Raw genomic sequence first — 20,818 nt, 5'->3', positions numbered from 1 at the left:
GTTATCTCCTTTAGGAGAGAATACATGAAATTACAAAATAGAAGCCAGATCCAGTGATTTCTCAATTGCAAACCCATGTGTTTTTAGCCAATTTTATATTAAGCTACAACAAATGGCTACAAAGAACATAAATTTTTCTTTTCTTTTATATACATAAATAACGAAGCAACATTTTGTGGGCTTTCTGAATTTAGTGTACATTTTTTTTTTTGCAATGATATTCTTGTGTGTGTGTGTGTGTGTGTGGTACTGGGGATGAAACCCCGAGGCATTCTATTTCCGAGCTACACCCCCAGCCCTATTTTCTATTCTTTATTTTGAAACAGGGTCTCACTGAGTTCCAGAGGGCCTAAGGAGCTGAGGCTGTCCATGAACTGTGATCCTTCTGTCTCAGCCTCCCAAATGCTGGGATTAAAAGTGTGCACCACTACACCCAGCTTGTGATGATATTCTTTACAAAACAAAATGAATAATCCAGCTTATATATACTATTAATAATTCTTTTCTTTTTCATTTTTTAAAGTTGTAGTGCTAAGAATTAAACTCAGGGCCTGATGCTTGCTAAACAAAGGCTCTACCACTGAGCCAAATCCCCAGCCCAACAATTAATTCAAGTTCTATAATCTGGCTTTATGTTAAAAAATTGAATAGCTTCTTAATTTTTTTTTTTTTTTTGGCAGTACTCAGGATGGAACCCAGGGGCATTCTACCTCTGAGCTACACTCCCAGCCTTACTTTTTATTCTTTATTTTGAAACAGGGTCTCATTGAGTTGCAGAGGGCCTAATTAGCTGAGGCTGTCCACAAACTGTGATTCTCCTGTCTCAGCTTCCCAAATGCTGGGATTACAAGCATATGCCATCATACCTGGCTGTCGGGGTCTAGTCTTAGGAAGAGTCGAGGTTTGTGTGAGGGTGAGAGGAGAGTCGAGGTCGTGAGAGAGAAGACACTCACAAACGAGACCAGATGGCAGCTTTTAGAACTTTATTTTGATGAAAGCTTTTTAGCTTTTTTAAAAATTTATTATATTTTATTACTTTTTAGGATTTGTTATAATCTTTATAGTCATGCAAACAGGAACTTTAAGGACCGGAAAAGTTTTTTATAGACTTTAGGGCAGGGTGTCAGACATTTAAATAATCATAGATGTTTTATCACAAGGCCAGCTTGAACTTAATCTTATATATTGGTCTAAACTAAGTCAGTTTTAACTTAATCTTTGGCCCAAACTTTATCTTTGGGGAAAAAAATCTTTGTTTTCTGAGTCTTTATAAGCTGCTGTCTTAGTTTTAGTTATTTTATACATAAGATTTTAATTATATATATTGATCCAAATAATCCTAAAATAATTTTTTGAAGGAGGAAATGTTAGACATACTTTATGGGGGGATCTACGCCTTTGTGGGTCTCCTGATCGAGCTTTCTCAAGATCTGCATGAGATGCTGTAGCATTCCCCCCTTTATTGTTTAACTTAAGAATTTTTATTTTAATTGTTAAGGCTCTTATTGTTTGGGTGGCAGGTGGATGAGGACTGGAAAACATAAGCAAAGAAGGATGATTATTATATAAAACATTTTCAAGGAAGCTGCATAATTCTACTAGGAACGCACATTTAAAATTGACTGAAATTTAGATACAAATTGAGAAGCTAGATCAGCAGTTGAACTAACATCTAAATGGGCTTTATTATGATTGGTTTAGAAGACCTATAGCATTAGCTGTTTATGGGGGATTATAGGCAAGGAAAAATGCAGGAGGCAAAGGGAGATACTGATGTTGAGGTAATTGGTTTGGGGAATCTTATGTTTAGTCTATAATAATTACTTATTGTCTTTTTTGTTTAGTCTATAATAATTACTTATAGTCTATAATAATTACTTATTGGCTTGAGCGGGTTATGGGTGTATCTGGTGATTTTTTTATTGATGTTTTTTGTGTGTGTCTTAGAGGCCTCTGCATGGCTGTCTTTTGTGTGGTGTCTCTACTGGGTTGTTCTGCCACCTACACGTGGGTGTGGTATATTTAAGTTGCTATGTTGTCTACCTTGAGGGCTCTGGGGGTAGTCAGGAACATTATGCAGGGTCTTTTTATTGGAGTTTGCGTGTCTTTTGCTGGTGCCATCGAGCGAAGACTTAGTCTCCTGGCTGAAAGTCATGTGGAGTTGGCGGAGGTGTTGTTTTATATATGGCCTGTAGTTGTGGCCACAACTCTCGGTGGGCTTGAGCTGAGCAGCAAACGTGGTGCTCCCGCAGATGTTTATTTAGGATATTATCTGGAGCATCATCTGGAGCTTGACAGCTTAAGTCTGTGAGAAACAAAACTTATAATATAGTTTTAGGAGCCTTATTATTTATGAGGAACCATATAGATTTTTATAAGCAGTTTGGTGGGTTGTTTTTGAAACAGTTGGCTCTGAGGCTGCTGACTCAGGCAGCTGTGATAAACTGAAGTAGCTAAACTGATGTTTTAATATTGACTTATATATAGATATTTATAGAAAACAGAAACATAGAAAATTATTTTAATTTTATCATAAATTTTTTGAATAATTTTAAAATATATCCATCTTTATTGTATGCATTATTTTTTATAAACTTTATTTTATACAATCATTTTTTAACATGTTTAAACCTTTTGTGACTTGTTTTTAGTCTCTTGATATTATTTTATTATGTTTTTAATTTGGGGCAATTTTAGGATAAACTTTTATTATGTAAGACACTTATTTTTTGTATTTTTAATTAAAAATTTTATAACTATATATTTTTTTATCTTTATATATTTTTATTATAATTTTTTGAACTTATATTTTGAAATAATTTTGTATACTTTAATAAAATAAGAAACAAATTAACAACATCAATCTAAATTTTATAGTGGCCTGGACTTTAAAGAGTTATAGGTGTTTTTTTTTTAGATGTTTATCTATTAGTCGGAAATAACTGAAATAGCAATGCTTTAAACAACCTTGAACAGCAAAGTTTGGAATCTAAATGTAATTTTGTTTATCTTATTTTTGTTGTTGAGACACTCCAAAGGTCAAACTTAAAAGCTGATTAATGGGAGCCGGAGCCCCAGAAACACAGTAGGACTCATTTGTTGAAATGCATCTCATTTTTTAGATTAAACATAGTAGCTAGGTTGTGAAATCTATTAATATATCTATCATGGTTTTTTGAACATTGACCCATTTTTTATATTGGACTATATATATTGGTAACTATAATTAATTTTATATAAGCTAACAGTATTGACAAAAATCAGATAGCTTTAGATTTTATAATTTTAGAGAACATTAATAAAAATAAACTTGTTATCTGACAGATGATTGTTGTTTTGTTTTTGTAATAATAATGAGACATTTATTCAGTCAGGAAAAACAGATGTTAACCAGGTCTTAATGTTGATTTTTTGAATTAAGATGACAAAAAATCTTATTGGTTAGCTCTTATATAAAACTCACACACCTTTAGCCTTTCACTTTTGATTTTTGAAATCTTTTAAATATTTAGATGACTCTAGATATATAGTATATTTAATTTTTAGATGTACCTTTAAAAATTTAAGCTACATGAATATGTAATAAAAGTAAACTTTTATATCTAGGCAAGACAATAAAATATATTTTTTTTGTCTTTAAGCTGATAGCTAAGAGCTGCAGCCAGTGTTGGCCTTGGTCATCTAAAAGTTGGCTGTTATCCCAGTTGAACTCCAAATGTTAAAACACAAACACTGTTATTTAAAAGAAGTATTATTTTTTTATAATAGTTTAAGCTAAAGTTAAAAGATAAAAAAGCAAACTGTATTAATCTAATCTTAATTAATTATACAAAAGAACTTTATTTTATAATCTTTATATTTTAAAGGATTATATTTCTGTATATTTTATTTTATTATTATTATTTTTTATTTTTGGTGGTACTGGGGTTCCTGGAAGCCCTTCTACCTCCGGGCTACACTCCCAGACCTATTTTTACATTTTTTTATTTTGGAAACAGGGTCTCCTAAGCCAGCGTGCGTGGCTGGCTTCGAACCTGCGCGATCCTCCTGTCTCTGCCTCCCAAGCGCGGGGATTACAAGCATGCGCCACCATGCCCGGCTTGGGTGGCTCTGTTTTTAAGTGCCCCCTGAAGAAGGGAGGAGGGAAGGAACAAAGGAAAATTCAGAGTGGGGGGAGGATGATGAGAACTTTTGTAGATCTGGACCTAGAAAAGAATTAAAGACAAGGTATTTTTAAGAAAAGAAATAACAATAAAACAGAATGTGAGTTGTCTGAGCCTGTCAGAATGAAGTGGTGAATGAAGATTAAGAGTAGCAAATTTGTGTGGAAGATGGTCAGCCTTTGTTTAAAAGGTCTGTGGATATTGGCGAGGTGGAATGCAAGTCCCCACAACCCCCCAGCAATGCAGCATGAAAAACAAAGGCATGCCCTCGGTAAAAGGTTAATAAAATACCAGGTTTTGTTTCAGAAGAGAGCAGAGGTGTTTGTTGTTTATGTAGCCACTCTAGTAGCCAGACAAACTGCCTCATGAGTTGTATTTAAGGCATCTTTAAAAAGATTTTATAGAGAAAAGGTTTTATAGGGACCCTTTTTGGTCCATGATTAGTATAATATAGTTGTTTTTAATTTGTTTCATGTTTTTAAGTTAATAGGTTTTTTTTGTTGTTGTTTTTTTTCAGGAAACCAAGGGGAACATTCTTGTAGAAAGGAGAGAAAGTGCCTAAGTTGCTTAGGAGAAACTGAGATATCTCTTTTTTTTTAACATATGTTTAGCAATATTAATGAAAATACCTCTTTTTTTTTAAATTTACTATGTCCCATCTTTAACGTAATTGTCTTTTTTTATCTGCTTTATTAAGACAGGGGGTCTGCAGCACCCTTGAGCAATCTATCTGACTCCCTGAAAATGAGGTGGGGATTATTTATCAGTCATGCCCCACGTTGGGCGCCACTATTCTGGGGTCCAGCTCTAGCAAGAGTAGAGGTTTGTGTGATGGTGAGAGGAGAGTCGAGGTCGTGAGAGAGAAGACACTCACAAACGAGACCAGATGGCAGCTTTTAGAACTTTATTTTGATGAAAGCTTTTTAGCTTTTTTAAAAATTTATTATATTTTATTACTTTTTTAGGATTTGTTATAATCTTTATAGTCATGCAAACAGGAACTTTAAGGACCGGAAAAGTTTTTTATAGACTTTAGGGCAGGGTGTCAGACATTTAAATAATCATAGATGTTTTATCTTATCACAAGGCCAGCTTGAACTTAATCTTATATATTGGTCTAAACTAAGTCAGTTTTAACTTAATCTCTGGCCCAAACTTTATCCTTGGGAAAAAAATCTTTGTTGTCTGAGTCTTTTATAAGCCGCTGCCTATTAGTTTTAGTTATAATGTTTATACATAAGATTTTAATCATATATATTGATCCAAATAATCCTAATTTTTTGAAGGAGGAAATGTTAGACATACTTTATGGGGGGATCTACATGCCTTTGTGGGTCTCCTGATCGAGCTTTCTCAAGATCTGTATGAGATGTTGTAGCACCTGGCCAGTTGCTTAATTTTTAAATAAGTGAGACAATCTTTATTTTGTTCTTCAAATGCAGCTCATTAATTTTTATCTTCTTTGAATTTTGGCGTTTAACCTTTGCATTGATATTTCTTCTGCCTGAAGTGCCCTGCCCTTAGATCTTCTTGAGGACTTTTTATCAAGAAAATCTCAGGTCAAATTAAGTTCAGGAAGAGTTCTTGAATACTTCACTTAACATGATCCTTCAGCAGGTGTGGTGGTGGACTCTTGTAATCCCAGCATTTAGGAGGCTGAGACAGGAGGATCGTGGTTCACAACCAGCTTTAGCTACTTAGGACCTTTGCAACTGAGTGAGATCCTGTTTCAAAATAAAGAGTAAAAAAAATAGGGCTGGGGATGTAGCTTGTAGGTAGAATGCCCCTCCCTGGGTTCCACCCCTAGCACTCCCTAAAAGAAGATCGTCCCCCAAACTCTTGCTCTCCTACTACTGATTTTTTCCTAAAACAAGGGGCACAGAGATGGGCACATTTGAAGTAAGAAATAACACTTGAAACTGAAAGATGTAACAAAATAACAAATTAGAAACTCAATAGATCAAGAGATTTAATGAGCTAAAAAATATATCCGAGTAAATTCTCTAGCCTATATCACAATAAGAAAGAGGTCAAATATTAAAATGTAAGAGATATGAAAGAAATAGAATATTCAAAATATGTCTTAATGAATTTTTAACAAAATAAAAGCTAAAATATTTTGAAAAAAATAATGGCTGAAAAACTTCCACAATTGATATAATAGTCCTTAGGAACCATATGATCGCCAAGAAGAATCATCAAAAAAAAAAAAAATCTGCTATTAAACATATCCAAGCCAAGCCAGGCATGGTGACGCACACTTGTAATCCCAGTATTTGGGAGGCTGAGACAGGTGGATCACATTTGTGGATATCCTCAGCTACTTAGTGAGGCCCTTTGCAACTCAATGAGACACTGTTTCAAAATATTTAATAAAAAAATAAGTCGAATGTGGGGGCACATATTTGTAATCCTAGTACTTGGGAGGCTGAGACAGGAGAATCGCACAGGTTAAAAGTCAGCCTCAGCTACTTAATGAGGCTCTCAGCAATGTAGTGAGACCCTGTTTCCAAACAAAAATATAAAATATGTCTGGGTGTGTACCCCGGAGGTAGAAAGCCTCTGGGTTCCCCAGCACCATTAAAAAAAAAAAAAGGACTAGGGGTGTAGCTCAGAGGTAGAATGTCTCTGGGTTCCATCCTCAATACTAAAAAAAAAAAAAAAAAAAAAAAGAGATCCCAAAATTAGAGAATGTAAAGATTATCTACAAAAAAAAAAAAAAGATTATTAGTTGGGCAATTATATAGACACTGGTGGATAAAAGATACAATCATAGTAGCAGTGATAAGCTAAAACATGTATACCCAAAGAAACAATCTTTTAAGAACTGAAGAAAATTGTAAAAGAAAGGTGGAAGAATGTATACTACCAATAGAAAACCTTTGACTAAAGAAATGTCTGATATCAAAAGGAAATTTGTAAAAAATAATGAGCTAAGTGAAAATGTGATCACATATGTAACTAAACATCTGTTATAAAAACACGAACACTAGCACTGATGAAACTGCTGTAAGTGTTCCAGCAGGTGACTAGTTAAATACTTCAGATTACTTATTCCTTAACTGTTAACTATATATTTAATAAAATTTAGGGTACCCACTAGCCAAATAACAGAGTATAAAACTTCAAAATAAACAAAGAAAAAAAGAAGTGAAATGAAGGGGAAAAATTCAATCCAAAAGAAAATAGGGAGGGAAAAAGGCAAACTGGACAAAAAACATAAAAGATGAAAAAAAAAAAACAATTACAGGACAGTAAGTGAAACAAAATAATGAGACGGGAAAATATAATAAGAAGCCCAAACTAAATAGGAACGAAACTTTACAATAATGAAGTGTGCGTGTGCATGCGCATGCACACCTATTCATGAAACTGATGAAAAGAGAGACAGACCTAATATGGGACTGACAGAAAGACAATGGATCCTGGAGTTCAGGGTTTTAGATGTGAACCTACAAGCATAGCAAACAGGTCTTGAAGATATAATAATTTCTTTTTTTTTTTTTTAATGAGACTGTGGATCGAACCCAGAACCTTGTACACACTAGGCAAGTGCTCTACCACTCAGCTATGTCCTGACACCTGTGCCTTTTAAAATTTTGAAAGAGTCTCACTAAGTTACCCAGGCTTGCCCGGAAGTTGTGATCCTCCTGCCTCAGCCTCCCAAGTACTACACCACCACACCCAGCTAGAAATAATCATTTCTATAAACATTTATAGTGGTATTAACTAAAATATTATTGCAAATGGGAGGAAATATAAACAATGAATGTGTTTCAGCTGATATGCGCTTAACAGCTGTGGAAGATTTTGGTGCAAATACTTATAGTCAATCAGGTTGAAATACTCTAATAGCCCAGTGTGGTAGCTTGTAATCCCAGCGCTTGGGAGGCTGAGACAGAAGGATCAGGATCACACAGGTTCGAAGCCAGCCTCAGCTGCTTAGTGAGGCTCTCAGCAACTTAGTGAGACCCTATTTCTTTTTTCTTTTGTGGTACTAGGGGTGGAACCTAGAGGCTTTCTACCTCTGGGCTATACTCCCAGACCTATTTTATACTTTATTTGGAAACGGTTGTCTCTCTCATTCGCTGTAGTTTTGTTAGGTGAATGCTTGCCATGACATCAGCTATAGATTAGGCTTGACATTTCACTCTCTTCCACGGTTTTCCTAACACTTCAGTTAAATATACAAAATTTACACATGCATTGTGATTCTTGCATCTTAAGAACTTCCTGACTTAAGAGCTCATTAAGGAATTATTCTATATTTCCTTCTTTAACTTTTAGTTTTATTTTTCAGTTTCCCCTTAACCCAATTGAATTTACTTTTGTTAACAAAAGACAGGTTAGCACAAGACAGGGTTATTTTTTTCCCCTCTTCCATATGGGTAATCAAATGCTCTGGAAAAACTGTTTATTGAGTAGAACATCATTTCTAGTCTTTTTTTTTTTTTTTTTTTTTTTTTTTTTTTTGAGAGTCTGAGGATGGAACCCAGGGACATTTGACCTCCAAGCTACACTAGCCTATTTTTTATTCTTTATTTTGAAACAGAGTCTCACTGAGTTGCAAAGAGCCTAAGTAGCTGAGGCTGTCTATGAACCGCGATCCTCTGGTCTCAGCCTTCCCAATGCTGGGATTATAAGCGTGAGCCAGCACACCCAGCTGTTATTTATTTATAAGTTATCATTTAAGTGTGTGTATTTCTGATGTCAGTACCTTCGAGCCACACCCTCGGCCCTATTTTATTTTTCATTCTGAAACAGAAAAATTGCTGAGGCTAGCCATAAACCTGTGTTCTTTCTGTCTCAGCCTCCCCAGTAGTAGGATTATAGGTGTGATACTATGCCCTGCTTTCCCAGTAATTGACAATGACATCTATCTTTTATCAAGATTTCAGTAATGTTTGGGGGGATTTTTGGGATTGCTAATCTGTACTACAGATTTGTATCTTGGCCAAGAGCACCTTGTTTCTTATTTTACATCATAAGTGAAATAAGAAAGGTTTTATTAAAAAATTTTTTTTGTGGTACTAGGATAGAACCCAGGGGCATTCTACCTCTGCAATACACCCCCAGACTTATTTTATCTTTTATTTAGAAACAGGATGTCACTAAGTTGCTGAAAGCCTAAGTAGCTGAGGTTGGGTTCAAACCTGTGCGATCCTCCTGTCTCAGCCTCCCAATTGTGGGAATTACAAGTGTGTGCCACCACACCCGGCTGTCCTGAAATGTTTTAGAGCAAGTCCTTCAACATTTTGGTTTTCTTAATCTTGGCTCTGTAAGTTGAAAAATCCATATTTAACAATTAAATCCTATCAGAATTTTGACTACAATGACTTTGACTTTGTAAATACATTGGGGTAAATGGCCATCTTTCAGTCTTCCCATTCAAAGTGTAACCACTCATTCTGGATATCTTATGTCCTTCAACAAAGTTATATAATGTTCTCCATAAGGCCTTATACCAAATATTGATTTTACTCTTAGGTATTTTAATGTTTTTCTTCCTGCTATTGCTATTAAAGTTATTTTTAAAGATTTTATTAGCTAGGTGGCTAAAGAAGAACCTCTATAAAGTGTTTAAAATTGGTTAATATGTGCATTTTTGTCTCATCCTTTAAATCATTACATTATGATATTTGGAAGTAGAATTGTCCATCTATTCTTTATTTGATAAGCACTATTTAAATCATAAATGTGCCAGCTTTTGGAATGTTTTTCTGTATCAATTAAGATGGTATAGTTTTCCACTAACTTAGAAAATCCTAAGTTTTACAAATGTTTAATCATCCATGTCTTCCTGGATTTTATTTATCTTTTTATACTTCACTGTATTCAATTTGCTGATATTTATTTTAAGCTATAATTTTCCTTTCATTTGATTCTTTTTTGGTATCAAGTTTATAACCAATCTTGCTCCTTTTTTCAGTTCTTTGAAAGTCTTTGTAGGATAAGAATAACTGCTTCAATGTTATATAAAGTTGCCTGTAAAACCAATTTGATTGACAATGTTACAGATTTATAGATGAATCATTAATAAGTTATCTCTATCATTTATGGTTTGTTACTGCTTGAATGTGTCTCCCAAGGTATATGTGTAGAAACCTTGGAATCTCCAATTCAACACTACTGAGAGGAGGCCTTGAAGAGAGGAGGCCTTGAAGAGATGATGAGTTCTCAATGGCTTCCTCTCTCAGCTTCTCTCTCCTGATACCTTGCCTTTCCACCTCCTGGCATGAGATGATTTCAGGAAGGCCCTTGCTAGGTGTAGGCCCCCTCACCTCTGGCTTTTCCAGACTCTATAACTGTAAGAAAAAGTTGTTCTTTATAAATTACCATGTCTTGGGTACTCTGTTACCATGGACTAAGACATCATTAGATTATCTACTGGATTTACGGATTATTATCCAATTTAAATTAAGTGACTCCCAAAATTTGAAAAAAACTGGTTTAGCTGGGTGTGGTGGCGTATGCTTGTAATCCCCGCGCTTGGGAGGCAGAGAGAGGAGGATCGCGCAGGTTTGAAGCCAGCGGTGCGCGCTGGCTTAGGAGACCCTGTTTCCAAATAAAAATGTAAAAATAGGACTGGGAGTGTAGCCCGGAGGTAGAAGGGCTTCCAGGAACCCCAGTACCACCAAAAAAAGAAAGAAAAAAAAAGAAAAAGAAAAAAACTGGTTTAAATGAATATTAAGAAATTATAAAGGGAGACTAACATGCTCTAGCAAATAACCACAACAAAAAAGGCATTACTACTATGAGTTTTTATACCTATACTAGAAAGTAAGAACAATAAAATCAGGCCAGGAAAAATTTTAATTCCTAAGGATTCTACTTGCACCTATCAATGCAAGTGAAAGTGTGCAATAAGACACTGGTCTAACTAGCAACAAATTAAAAAAACTTTAAAAATTGTGTATCTACTTCAACTGTAAAAATTCTAATTTGAAAAAAGATTAATATATAATTTATTAGTGAGTGGGTGCGTGCACGTGCACGCGCGTGCGCGCGCGCACACACACGCACACACACACACACACACACACACACACACACCCCACACCCCCACCCACAAATGCATTTATAAGTATAGAGCCCAACTTTTTTTTCTTTGGTTTGTAAGTAGGCATATCTGAGAAACTGTAAATAAGATGGTAGAATATTCAAGTTGTTGAGGCTGGCCACTAACCTGTGATCCTCCTGTCTCAGCCTCCCGAGTACTGGGATTACAAGCGTGTGCCACCACATCTGGCTTGGATTTTCTTTTAAAAGGGCAACACACACACACACACACACACACACACACACACACACACACACCTCTATATGTAGATTGGAGGTAGAATGCCCCTGGGTTCAACCCCAAATACCGCCCCCACAAAAAAAAAAAAGGAAGGAAGAAATAAATCCTTAAAATATTCTTTTATTAACCTGAAATCTGTTTCCTTCTATCTTCTAGCTAGTGATCCTGGGTACTCATTTGATCATTGGGGAAAAAGCTTAGTTTTACTTCAATGTAACAGCTATACAAATATTTATAGCTCATCACTCTGTTATTTCTAGGGCTCCTCTTCTGTTGTGGTAAAGAATGGGAGGTAGAGAACATGAAGAGATTCATGTCTGAGTATCTTTCATGGGTTTGTTAATTTACATTCACTTTTCACATTGCTCCAATGAGTGCACTATATTATGAGGAAATTAAAGCTCTAATAAGTTACTTGTAAGGGAATTTAAGTAAGTAGCACAGCTGATATTTCAATCACAAGTTTGTTACAAAACAAAGCTCATGTTCTAGTCATTTTAGAACTCTAAACTGCCTCTCTGAAAAGAGAGGATATATAAGGAAAATAATGCACAGATCTGAAATAAAAATTTAAAAAGTCTTCTGCTTTCCTGTGTCCCAAATTCTATGTATTGATACACTTCCTAATGTCTTATATCATAGCTATCTTTGACATTTCTGTCTTATTATTTCTCATATATTTCTATATAAACTTATGCAACCTAAAATTAAAGGGAAATTACTTAATTTTAGTCCCTTTAATTTTAATTTTACACACTCTTAAGACCATCCTCTTCAAACATTGACTAGAGCCCTGAACTAACACAACTGCCTTTTAGGATCAAACTTAATGGTTTTTTTGTTTTGTTTTTTTTTTGGTGGTCCTGGGATGGAACCCAGGGGTCTCTACCTCCCGGCTACCCCTTCCCGACCTATTTTATATTTATTTTGAAACAGGGTCTCACTAAGTTGCTGAGAGCCCCACTAAGTAGCTGAGGCTGGCTTCAAACCTGCGTGATCCTCCTGTCTCAGCCTCCCAAGTACTGGGATTACAAGCATGCGCCATCACTCCCGGCTCTATTTTTTTTTTAAATGGCTTCAAATACTGACATAATTCCTAGCCCATGTTAACAAAAGCTACTTGTTCTCTCATCTCCAGACAAATAATTATTTGGGATTATCGCCACACACTTTAAAAAAGCCTCTTCTTGCCTTTCCTCTGTGAAGTCAGTTCTCTTTCAATTAGATTTCATTAGATGTAAGTCCATCATGACATTGAGCATCCAGGCTTTTGAAAAATATATGTCTCCATATAGTTTATTAGTATACGATTTAGCATATATATGTTCTTCTTTTTAGTTATGCCATAAACAAAGGATAAACCAAGTACTTCCTTTATTTCTCACGTAAGTACAAAAGACTGAACAGCAAAAGCTTAACTTTTTCAGCTGTACACTGAAAAGTAAATTTATCATGAACATCTCCTATATCTTTCATTTTTAAGTTGCTTATGATTCTCTTACCATGTACTTCATTGTAAAGAGATGAGAGCAACTCATCTTAAAACTAGAAAATGAAGTCTGAATTTTCAATGATCTGTAATCCATATTATGTAAATAAATCAAAATCATATTACCTCTAAGATATCTAAAGCTTGTATGTATATTTAAGGACATTAAGACAAGAAATTATATATTACATGCACCCAACAATCTTACCTTGCTGAGTATTTTGTTCCTGCATTCGATTCACAGTGAGATCTAAGGGGCCTTCTTGCTCTTCCTGAAGGGAGTTTTCTGCTTGATCCATTTGGATACTTTTACATATGAGACTTGGTCCAATTGAACCATTTCTGTTCTCTTGAATTTTACCACTTTTTGAAATGTACTCAATTGCAAACTGACGTATCATTTTTTTCATTAATTCCTGAGCAACTAGGGGAATGTTAGGATCACAGTTCTGAGGAAGATCTACGGAAGAAATAAATATAATAATCATTAAAAAGAGGAAATTCTAACTATCAGTATTTAAACTTATTTTTATTACAAGTTAATGATATTAGAAGGCTTTTAGCATCAGATCATAATTGCCAGTCATTTCTGGGACTAAACAATAGAAATCTCACACATTTTTTAATGATAAAAAAATCTCCCCAAAACGTGGCATATTCATTTCTTACAAATAAATATTCCCATGTCCCAAACTAAAACATAAAAAGTTAGACACAGAAACAGGACAATTTATTTTCAGAATTTTAATATTTATTCAAATATATTATACTAGACATTAAATTATTTAATATGTGAATATAAACCACATGTAAATAACAGGTATTTGTTTGTTTGTTTGTTTTTGCAGTGCTGGGAATCAAATACAGAAACCCGCACATGCTGGGCAAGCACTCCACCACTGAGTCACATCCCCAGCCTACCAAGCAAATTTGAATATACAAAGTACATGCACTGACTAAGAAAATATCTAAACTGTTATAACTCTGTTTCAGTTAAATTCTTTGATATGGTCAAAAGTGCATTTCATATATAGCCTAAATTTTATCAAGGATTTTTTGTTTCCTTTTGCATAAATATATTTTATCATAAGGAAAAAATTGAACGGTACAATGACAGAAAGCTTCCCTCAAGATGCAAGAATTGTTAGTATTCTGCCACATTTGCTTTCCTTTCATGTTTTAAATTTGTAGAGCTACTGAAAGTAAATTACAGACTTGAGACATTTTACTTATAAGTATTTCAGCATGCAACTACCATGATTCTCCTATAAAATGATAATACTGAGAGTCTCAATCTTCAATCTCAAACTTGTTGATCAACTAACTACAACCATTATGAATTCTGGAAGCGGTATATAATTCTGCCAGAAACTAATACATCGTGTAAAAATAACCGAAGTATTTTATTATATAAAGTGTGGAGTAAGAGCTGATCATTTATATACCTAGTGTATAATAGTGATATAGTTTTGTTTTGGAGGGTAGAGATAGTGGCTTTTTTTCCCCCTCACTCCAATCCCTTTATTAATGTTGGTCTTCAAAGGTAGAGTGATTGGTAAATGGGGATGAATGACCAGGCATACTTGGTTAGGTTTCCCACTTTCTTCTTTTGGAAATAGGGCTAATTCTAGATACTAGTTCTCTGTACTTTAAATATCTAAACTCTTACCATGCAGACCAGTATTACATAAACAGGCTTGCCCTGATCTAAGGCTGTCTAAGACTAAAGGCACAACTCTTCCTAGTTTAGAGTTTCAGTATTAGAATACCTATCTAAGATTTAAATGAAACTTCTGCAACTATTATCTATCAGTATAGGTCCATGACACTAAAATGCAAGATAGTTTGAAAATATACTATTTAAAAGGAAGGAGAGACAAAAACCTAGCTCCCATCATGACTATCATAACATCTGGTAGGTAGCAAAATATAACCTAAGCCAACACAGCTCTATTTATGGTACTGTAGAGAGATTAAAAATCTGATCTTAGGGTACTATCTCAGACCTACTAATGATGTCCCAAATAAACATTTTGTTTGTTTAAAAATAGAACATTTGAATTTTGAAAAAAACATCTAAGAAAAGAGCCTATGGGCCAGTAGGAAAAGTGACATTTTAGTCTTCATATTTATCCTTTTACAGAACTGGGCAGGAAAGAGGAATACTATGTTTTTTGGAGCATTGGAGCAAATGGCATAGATACAGGCTAGAATTTTAGCCATCTTTATTAACACAAACTAGTATCATATCCTGTTCATGTTTTAGTTTCTATATTCATTAAAACAGCACTAACAAGAGAAATCACATTAGGCTTGCTCACAGGGTGCTTGCTATAGGGATTCTATGAGATTGTAGCTTAAAATACTGAACTAAGCACCTGGCATAGAAAGAGTTCATTAAACGTTAGCTATTATCAGAGGTTATAGTGGAAGTTATGAGAAGCAAAAAAATGTGGACTGGCCAGTTAAATTTTGTTTATATCACAAAATGGCAACCAAGTGAAAGTATTTATTAACTAAGTTGATAACTGGAAAAATACAACGAACATTAATTTATAAGCTCATGTGATATTCTTTTGGTCCTGAACAGAAAGCATTAACATATATACCCTAACTAGTGAGTTACCAAAATAAGAAGTTTCTGTCTTAATAAATATTGTTTCTTAGTTATCTTCAAGAATCCTAGAAGGCTTATTTGGACATTCTTTTCCACCTTTTGTCAATCCTAAGTTGGCTTTGCATTAAATATTAAAGGAGATAATACTAGCTTTACTTTTAGGTATTTTGGTTTAAGTGTCCTGCCAACTATAGACTTACATAATTACTTCATCAATTCAAAATAATGAAAGTTACCAGAAAGGGAGAGAGACATTAAGTTCATATCATATAATTGGAGTTTAGGATTGGTTTTAGAATTAAGTCTAAACTCTGCTCTAATTACCTTCTTACCGTATGTCCCTTTATGTCATACTGTAGAATAATGCCACGTGTGAGGGGGGAGGAGAAAGACAAAAGACGATACTGCTAAGCTGCTAATTTAGTTAGTAAGCCTCCCAGATCACTTGTACAAACTGTCCTAACTACAAAAGTTAATGACTACTTAGGGGAGAACATGCATCGATTATACGTAAACACTCTATCACTTTATATAAGGGGCTGAATATATGAGTGCTCAGTTTAAGATCCCCTGTATTGCAATGGGGTCTAGAAAACAATTTCCCATGGACTCAGAGGTAAAACTATTTCACTAGAAAAGACTACTGTTGCTACATAGATATGGGTTTACTGTCCCTAAGAAAACAAAACCAATTTTGCCTTATCTTTTCATTTTTTCAAAATAAACCAACTAAAAATAGCTTAACAAGTTCTGTGTGGCAGCCAGCTTCAAGATGCCCTTCAATGATTCCTGTGCCTCTTGGTATTACTCTGTTGTACAGTCTACCCCATGCCGTAGCATGGTGGTCTGTAGAAATGTATGTTATTTTAGAGATTAGCTTATGGATGATTGACGTGTCCATCTCAGACACTTGAATACTGGTACTCTGCTTCATTCATACACAACTGAGCCTTGCTCCTGCTCTTTCTTCTCCCCTTCATTCCTCAGTCCTTCCATCTTTTTCTCATCAATCACTCTGGAGGTACTAACAAAGAAGAGTCTTAATGGAGAATCCTATATTTTGAAAACTACTCTTCAAAAACAAAAGGGAAATTAAGACATTCCCATAAAATGTGTCACTGAGTTGCCCTAATAAAAGGACACTAGACAGTGACTCAAACCCACAGGAAGAAATGAAGAGCACAAGTAAAATAACTACATTAATAAAATGCAATACAAAACTATTTGTCTTAAAATTATAAACTTTTTTGTTTCTAACTGCTCTTTCCTATCTAACTCGGAAAATAAATACATTAAACAATAATTGTGAAACTGTCTCAGTGGACATATAATATATAAAGATATAACACAGAAGACACTAATAACACAAGAGAGAGAGGGAGAGATGAACTATAGGACCAAAGTTTTGTATAGTATTGAAATTAAGTTGGCATGAATTCAAACTAGATTCTTACAAATTAAGAGGTTAATAGCAATTCCTAGAGTAATCACTTATAAAACAAAATAAAATTCTGGAAACTGTAAAAAGTACAAGGGAACTAAAATGCCACACTAGAAAATATCAATATAAAAGAAAGCAGTAATGGAGGCATAGAAAAACAAACAAAAAAAGACAAATTAAAAACAAAGAGCAAACTGACAGATGTAAATCCTACCTTATTAGTAATGGCATGAAATGTAAATGAATTGAACATTTCCACTAAAAGGCAGAAATTAGCAGACTGAATTAAAGATTAATGATTCAACTGATGACTGTCAAAACAACTCACTTTAACCTCAAAGGCTTGGATGGGTTTAAAGAAAAAGCATGAAAAAAATAGACATGCTATGAAAATACTATGCAAAAGAAGGCTGGAAGGGTTAAACTAAGACAAAACAGACTACCTAAAAAACCATTATTAGAAGATGAGGAGGTCAGCTGGGTGTGGTGGCACATGCTTGTAATCCCAGCATTTGGGAGTCTGAGACCGGAGGATCGCAGTTCACGGACAGCCTCAGCTACTTAGTGAGGCCCTCTGCAACTCAGTGAGACCTGGTTTCAAAGTAAAGAATAAAAAATAGGGCAGGGGGTATAGCTCAGAGGTCAAATGCCCCTGGGTTCTATCCCTAGAACCGCAGGAAAAAAAAAAAAAAAAAAAAAAAAAAAGAAATGAAACTGAAAGTTGATTATTTGCCTAGATTTAATGGGGGAAAAACTAAAGAATAGTCAAGTGGCTAAAATGAGAAACACAGAAAAAAATAACCACTGATTTTAAGGAAATAAAAGATTATCAGAACTATATTTCTAGAAAGACACAAAAACTGACCCAGGCTGTTGGAAAATCTGAATAACCTACAGCAAGTAGAGAGTGAATTAATAACTAAAAAACTTACCACAAAGAAAAGCCCAAGAACAAATGGCTTCAATGGCAAATTCTACAGGACATTTAAAGAATTAATACTATAATCATTCACAAATTCTTTAGTAAAAATAAGAAAGACTTCCAACTCATTGAGACTAGAATTATTCTAATACAAAACAAGACAAAAAAGGCATATGAAAACTATCAGCTCAAAACAAAACTATCCATTATTAACATAGAAGGAAAAATCTTAAGATGGTATCAAACAGAATGCAATAACACACAGAAAGGATTATACAACATCAATTTAATATTTAATTTCCAGGAACAAGAGGCTGGTCCAACACATTATAATTAATTAATGTAACACTACATACTACTAAAGTAAAGGACAAAACCCACCAATCTTTAGAGATGTAGAAAAAGCTCTTAAAATAAATTTTAATGATAAAATCATTGAATGAACTAGGAAAAAAAAAAAAACTTCAATCTAATAAAGAAAGCATTTCCACACTTGTAAATCCCTGTGCTTGGGAGACTGAGACAGGAGAATCGCACAGGTTCGAAGCCAGCCTCCACTACTTATTGAGGCTCTCAGCAACTTAGTGAGACCCTGTTTCAAAATAAAATACAAAATAGGTCTGGGGGGGGAAAAAAGAGAAAACACTTATGACAAATTCACAGATAACATTATACTTAATGATGAAAGACTGAAAGACTAGCCTATAAGATTATAACAAAGACAAGGATATAAGTGCTTAACAGTTCTATTCAAAATTGTACTAAATGTTTTAGCCAGTGTTATTAGGCAAGAAAAAAATAAAAAGACATCCAGAAAGAAAATTAAAAGTAAAACTAATTCCCCCTCATCCTGTAGATTATATAGCACTATATGCATAAGTATCTAAAGAATCCTACACACACACACACACACACACACACACACACACACACTACAGCTCAAGTCAAGTTCATAAAGTTATAGAATACCAAATAAGCATATAAAAGTTTTATTTTTAAAAAATACCACCAAATAATCCCAAAGTAGAATTAAGAAAACAGTCGCACAATAGCATTACAAATAAAATAAAGAAATAAGCTTAAAAAAGAAGATAAAAGACTTATACATTGAAAATTACAAAACATTGCCGGGCGGAGTGTCGCACGCTTGCAATTCCCGCGCTTGGGAGGTAGAGATAGGAGAATTGCGCAGGTTCGAAGCCAGGTGCGCTGTTTCCAAATAAAAATATACAATGGGTCTGGGAGTGTAGCCCGAAGGTAGAAGCGCTTCCAGGAACCCCAGTACCACCAAAAATAAAAATAAAAATAAAAATAAAAATAAAAATAAAAATAAAAATAATTACAAAACACTAAGACAATCTAAAAATAAAAGACATTCTATGTTCATGATATATGATGCTACAAATAAATATAAATAAATGCATATATTTTAAATTATAAGGACATATCGATACTAACAATAACACAGGCTGTTCTTTTCTTCCTCCATTTCATATTTTCATTCCTTCCTCTGACAGTAAGCACTCTATCAGAATTACTATACCAATGTCAGTAATGAAAATAGACTTATGTTCAAAATGTTTATCCTTAGGATAAAAAACACTGATATTACAGGGTACTGTGTTAGTTAATAAATGAATATTTCCTATTTCTGTATTATCGATATGATATACAAGTAGGTTCTTTTGTTATTTTGTTTGTATTCATAGTTCTCTCATACTTACTGTATTATATTTTTTTTAAAAATGTATAAGCTGGGCGTGGTGGTGCACGCTTGTAACCCCAGCATTTGGGAGGCTGAGACCTGAGGATCGCGGTTCGCAGACAGCCTCAGCTACTTAGTGAAGCCCTTTGCAACTTAGTGAGACCCTGTTTCAAATTAAAATTGGGTAGAGGGGTGTAGCTCAGGTCAAATTTCTCTGGGTTCCATCCCCAGACCCGCCAAAAAAAAAAAAAAAATTAACTTGTCTCATAAATCAAAACTCAGAGAACTTTTACTTATTTTCCTATATCTTCTACCATAGTTTCATTTATATTCAAGGTAATTAATTTCACTGGTTTCTAGTCCATCCCTTTGCCTTATGTCCAGACTATAAAAATTCACTGACATTTCTTTTGGAACTTATTTGCAAGTATTATATTTCAGTCTTCTATTTAAAATGTATTCTGGTGCACATGTGAAGAATAGATCTAATTTCATCTTTTTCTAGTTGGTTTTCCAAAAACAATCTAGGAAACAGTCCATTATTCCCCACTGATCTGACATGGCACCCACTTCATACATTGTTTCTCCATTTACTGTGTGGTCTCTTTCTCAATGAATTTGTCTATTCTGGTGCAAGGATGACAGTTTTGATTATAAAGGATTTATATCTGAATAAGTTAGTACCAACTTTCTTTTCTCTTTCCTTTCTTCCCTTCTCCTTCCTTCCTTCTTTCTTTCTCTCTTGTTCTGGGTATTGAACCCAGAGAAATTCTACCTCCAAGCTACACCCCGAGTCCAATTTTATTTCTTATTTGGAAACAACGTCTCACTAGATTGCTGAGAAGCTTAAATTGCTGAGGCTGGCTTTGAACCTGTGCTGCTTCTGTTTCAGCCTCTCAAGTACAGGGATTACAAGCATGCACGCCACCACACCACACCGCCACACCCAGCTTTGTTTTTTTTTAAAGCTTACTCTTGCATATTTGCTTTCTCACATGCTCTAAGAATTTTGGTATTCTGAAAGAATTATATCGAGTTTAAATTTATTAACTTAGGTAGAGCTGAAATTTTTGTTTCAAAGCATTTTCTTTCTATCATTATTGGAAATGGCTTCATACCTGATTACGAGAATTAGGAAACGATCAATTTTTAATTTTATATTCTAACACTAAATTTTTATT

General features: G+C 34.4%; 1 protein-coding gene across 4 annotated transcripts in view; it reads right to left on the bottom strand.

Moving 5' to 3' along the window:
* The window catches only part of LCORL (ligand dependent nuclear receptor corepressor like), a gene marked incomplete at both ends in the record, with an annotated part of 151,792 nt that overhangs the window by 44,468 nt on the left and 86,506 nt on the right, over positions 1-20,818 (bottom strand). For all 4 annotated transcript variants that reach the window (XM_080697017.1, XM_080697018.1, XM_080697016.1 and 1 more), the window contains one exon: positions 13,161-13,412. In XM_080697017.1, the coding sequence (XP_080553143.1) occupies positions 13,161-13,412 (252 nt within the window). The remainder of the gene's footprint in view (positions 1-13,160; positions 13,413-20,818) is intronic.

Source organism: Muscardinus avellanarius (genome assembly GCF_963383645.1).
Source record: "Muscardinus avellanarius genome assembly, chromosome: 6".
NCBI classification, from domain to species: Eukaryota; Metazoa; Chordata; class Mammalia; order Rodentia; family Gliridae; genus Muscardinus; species Muscardinus avellanarius.
This window is presented reverse-complemented; position numbering and strand designations above follow the sequence as displayed.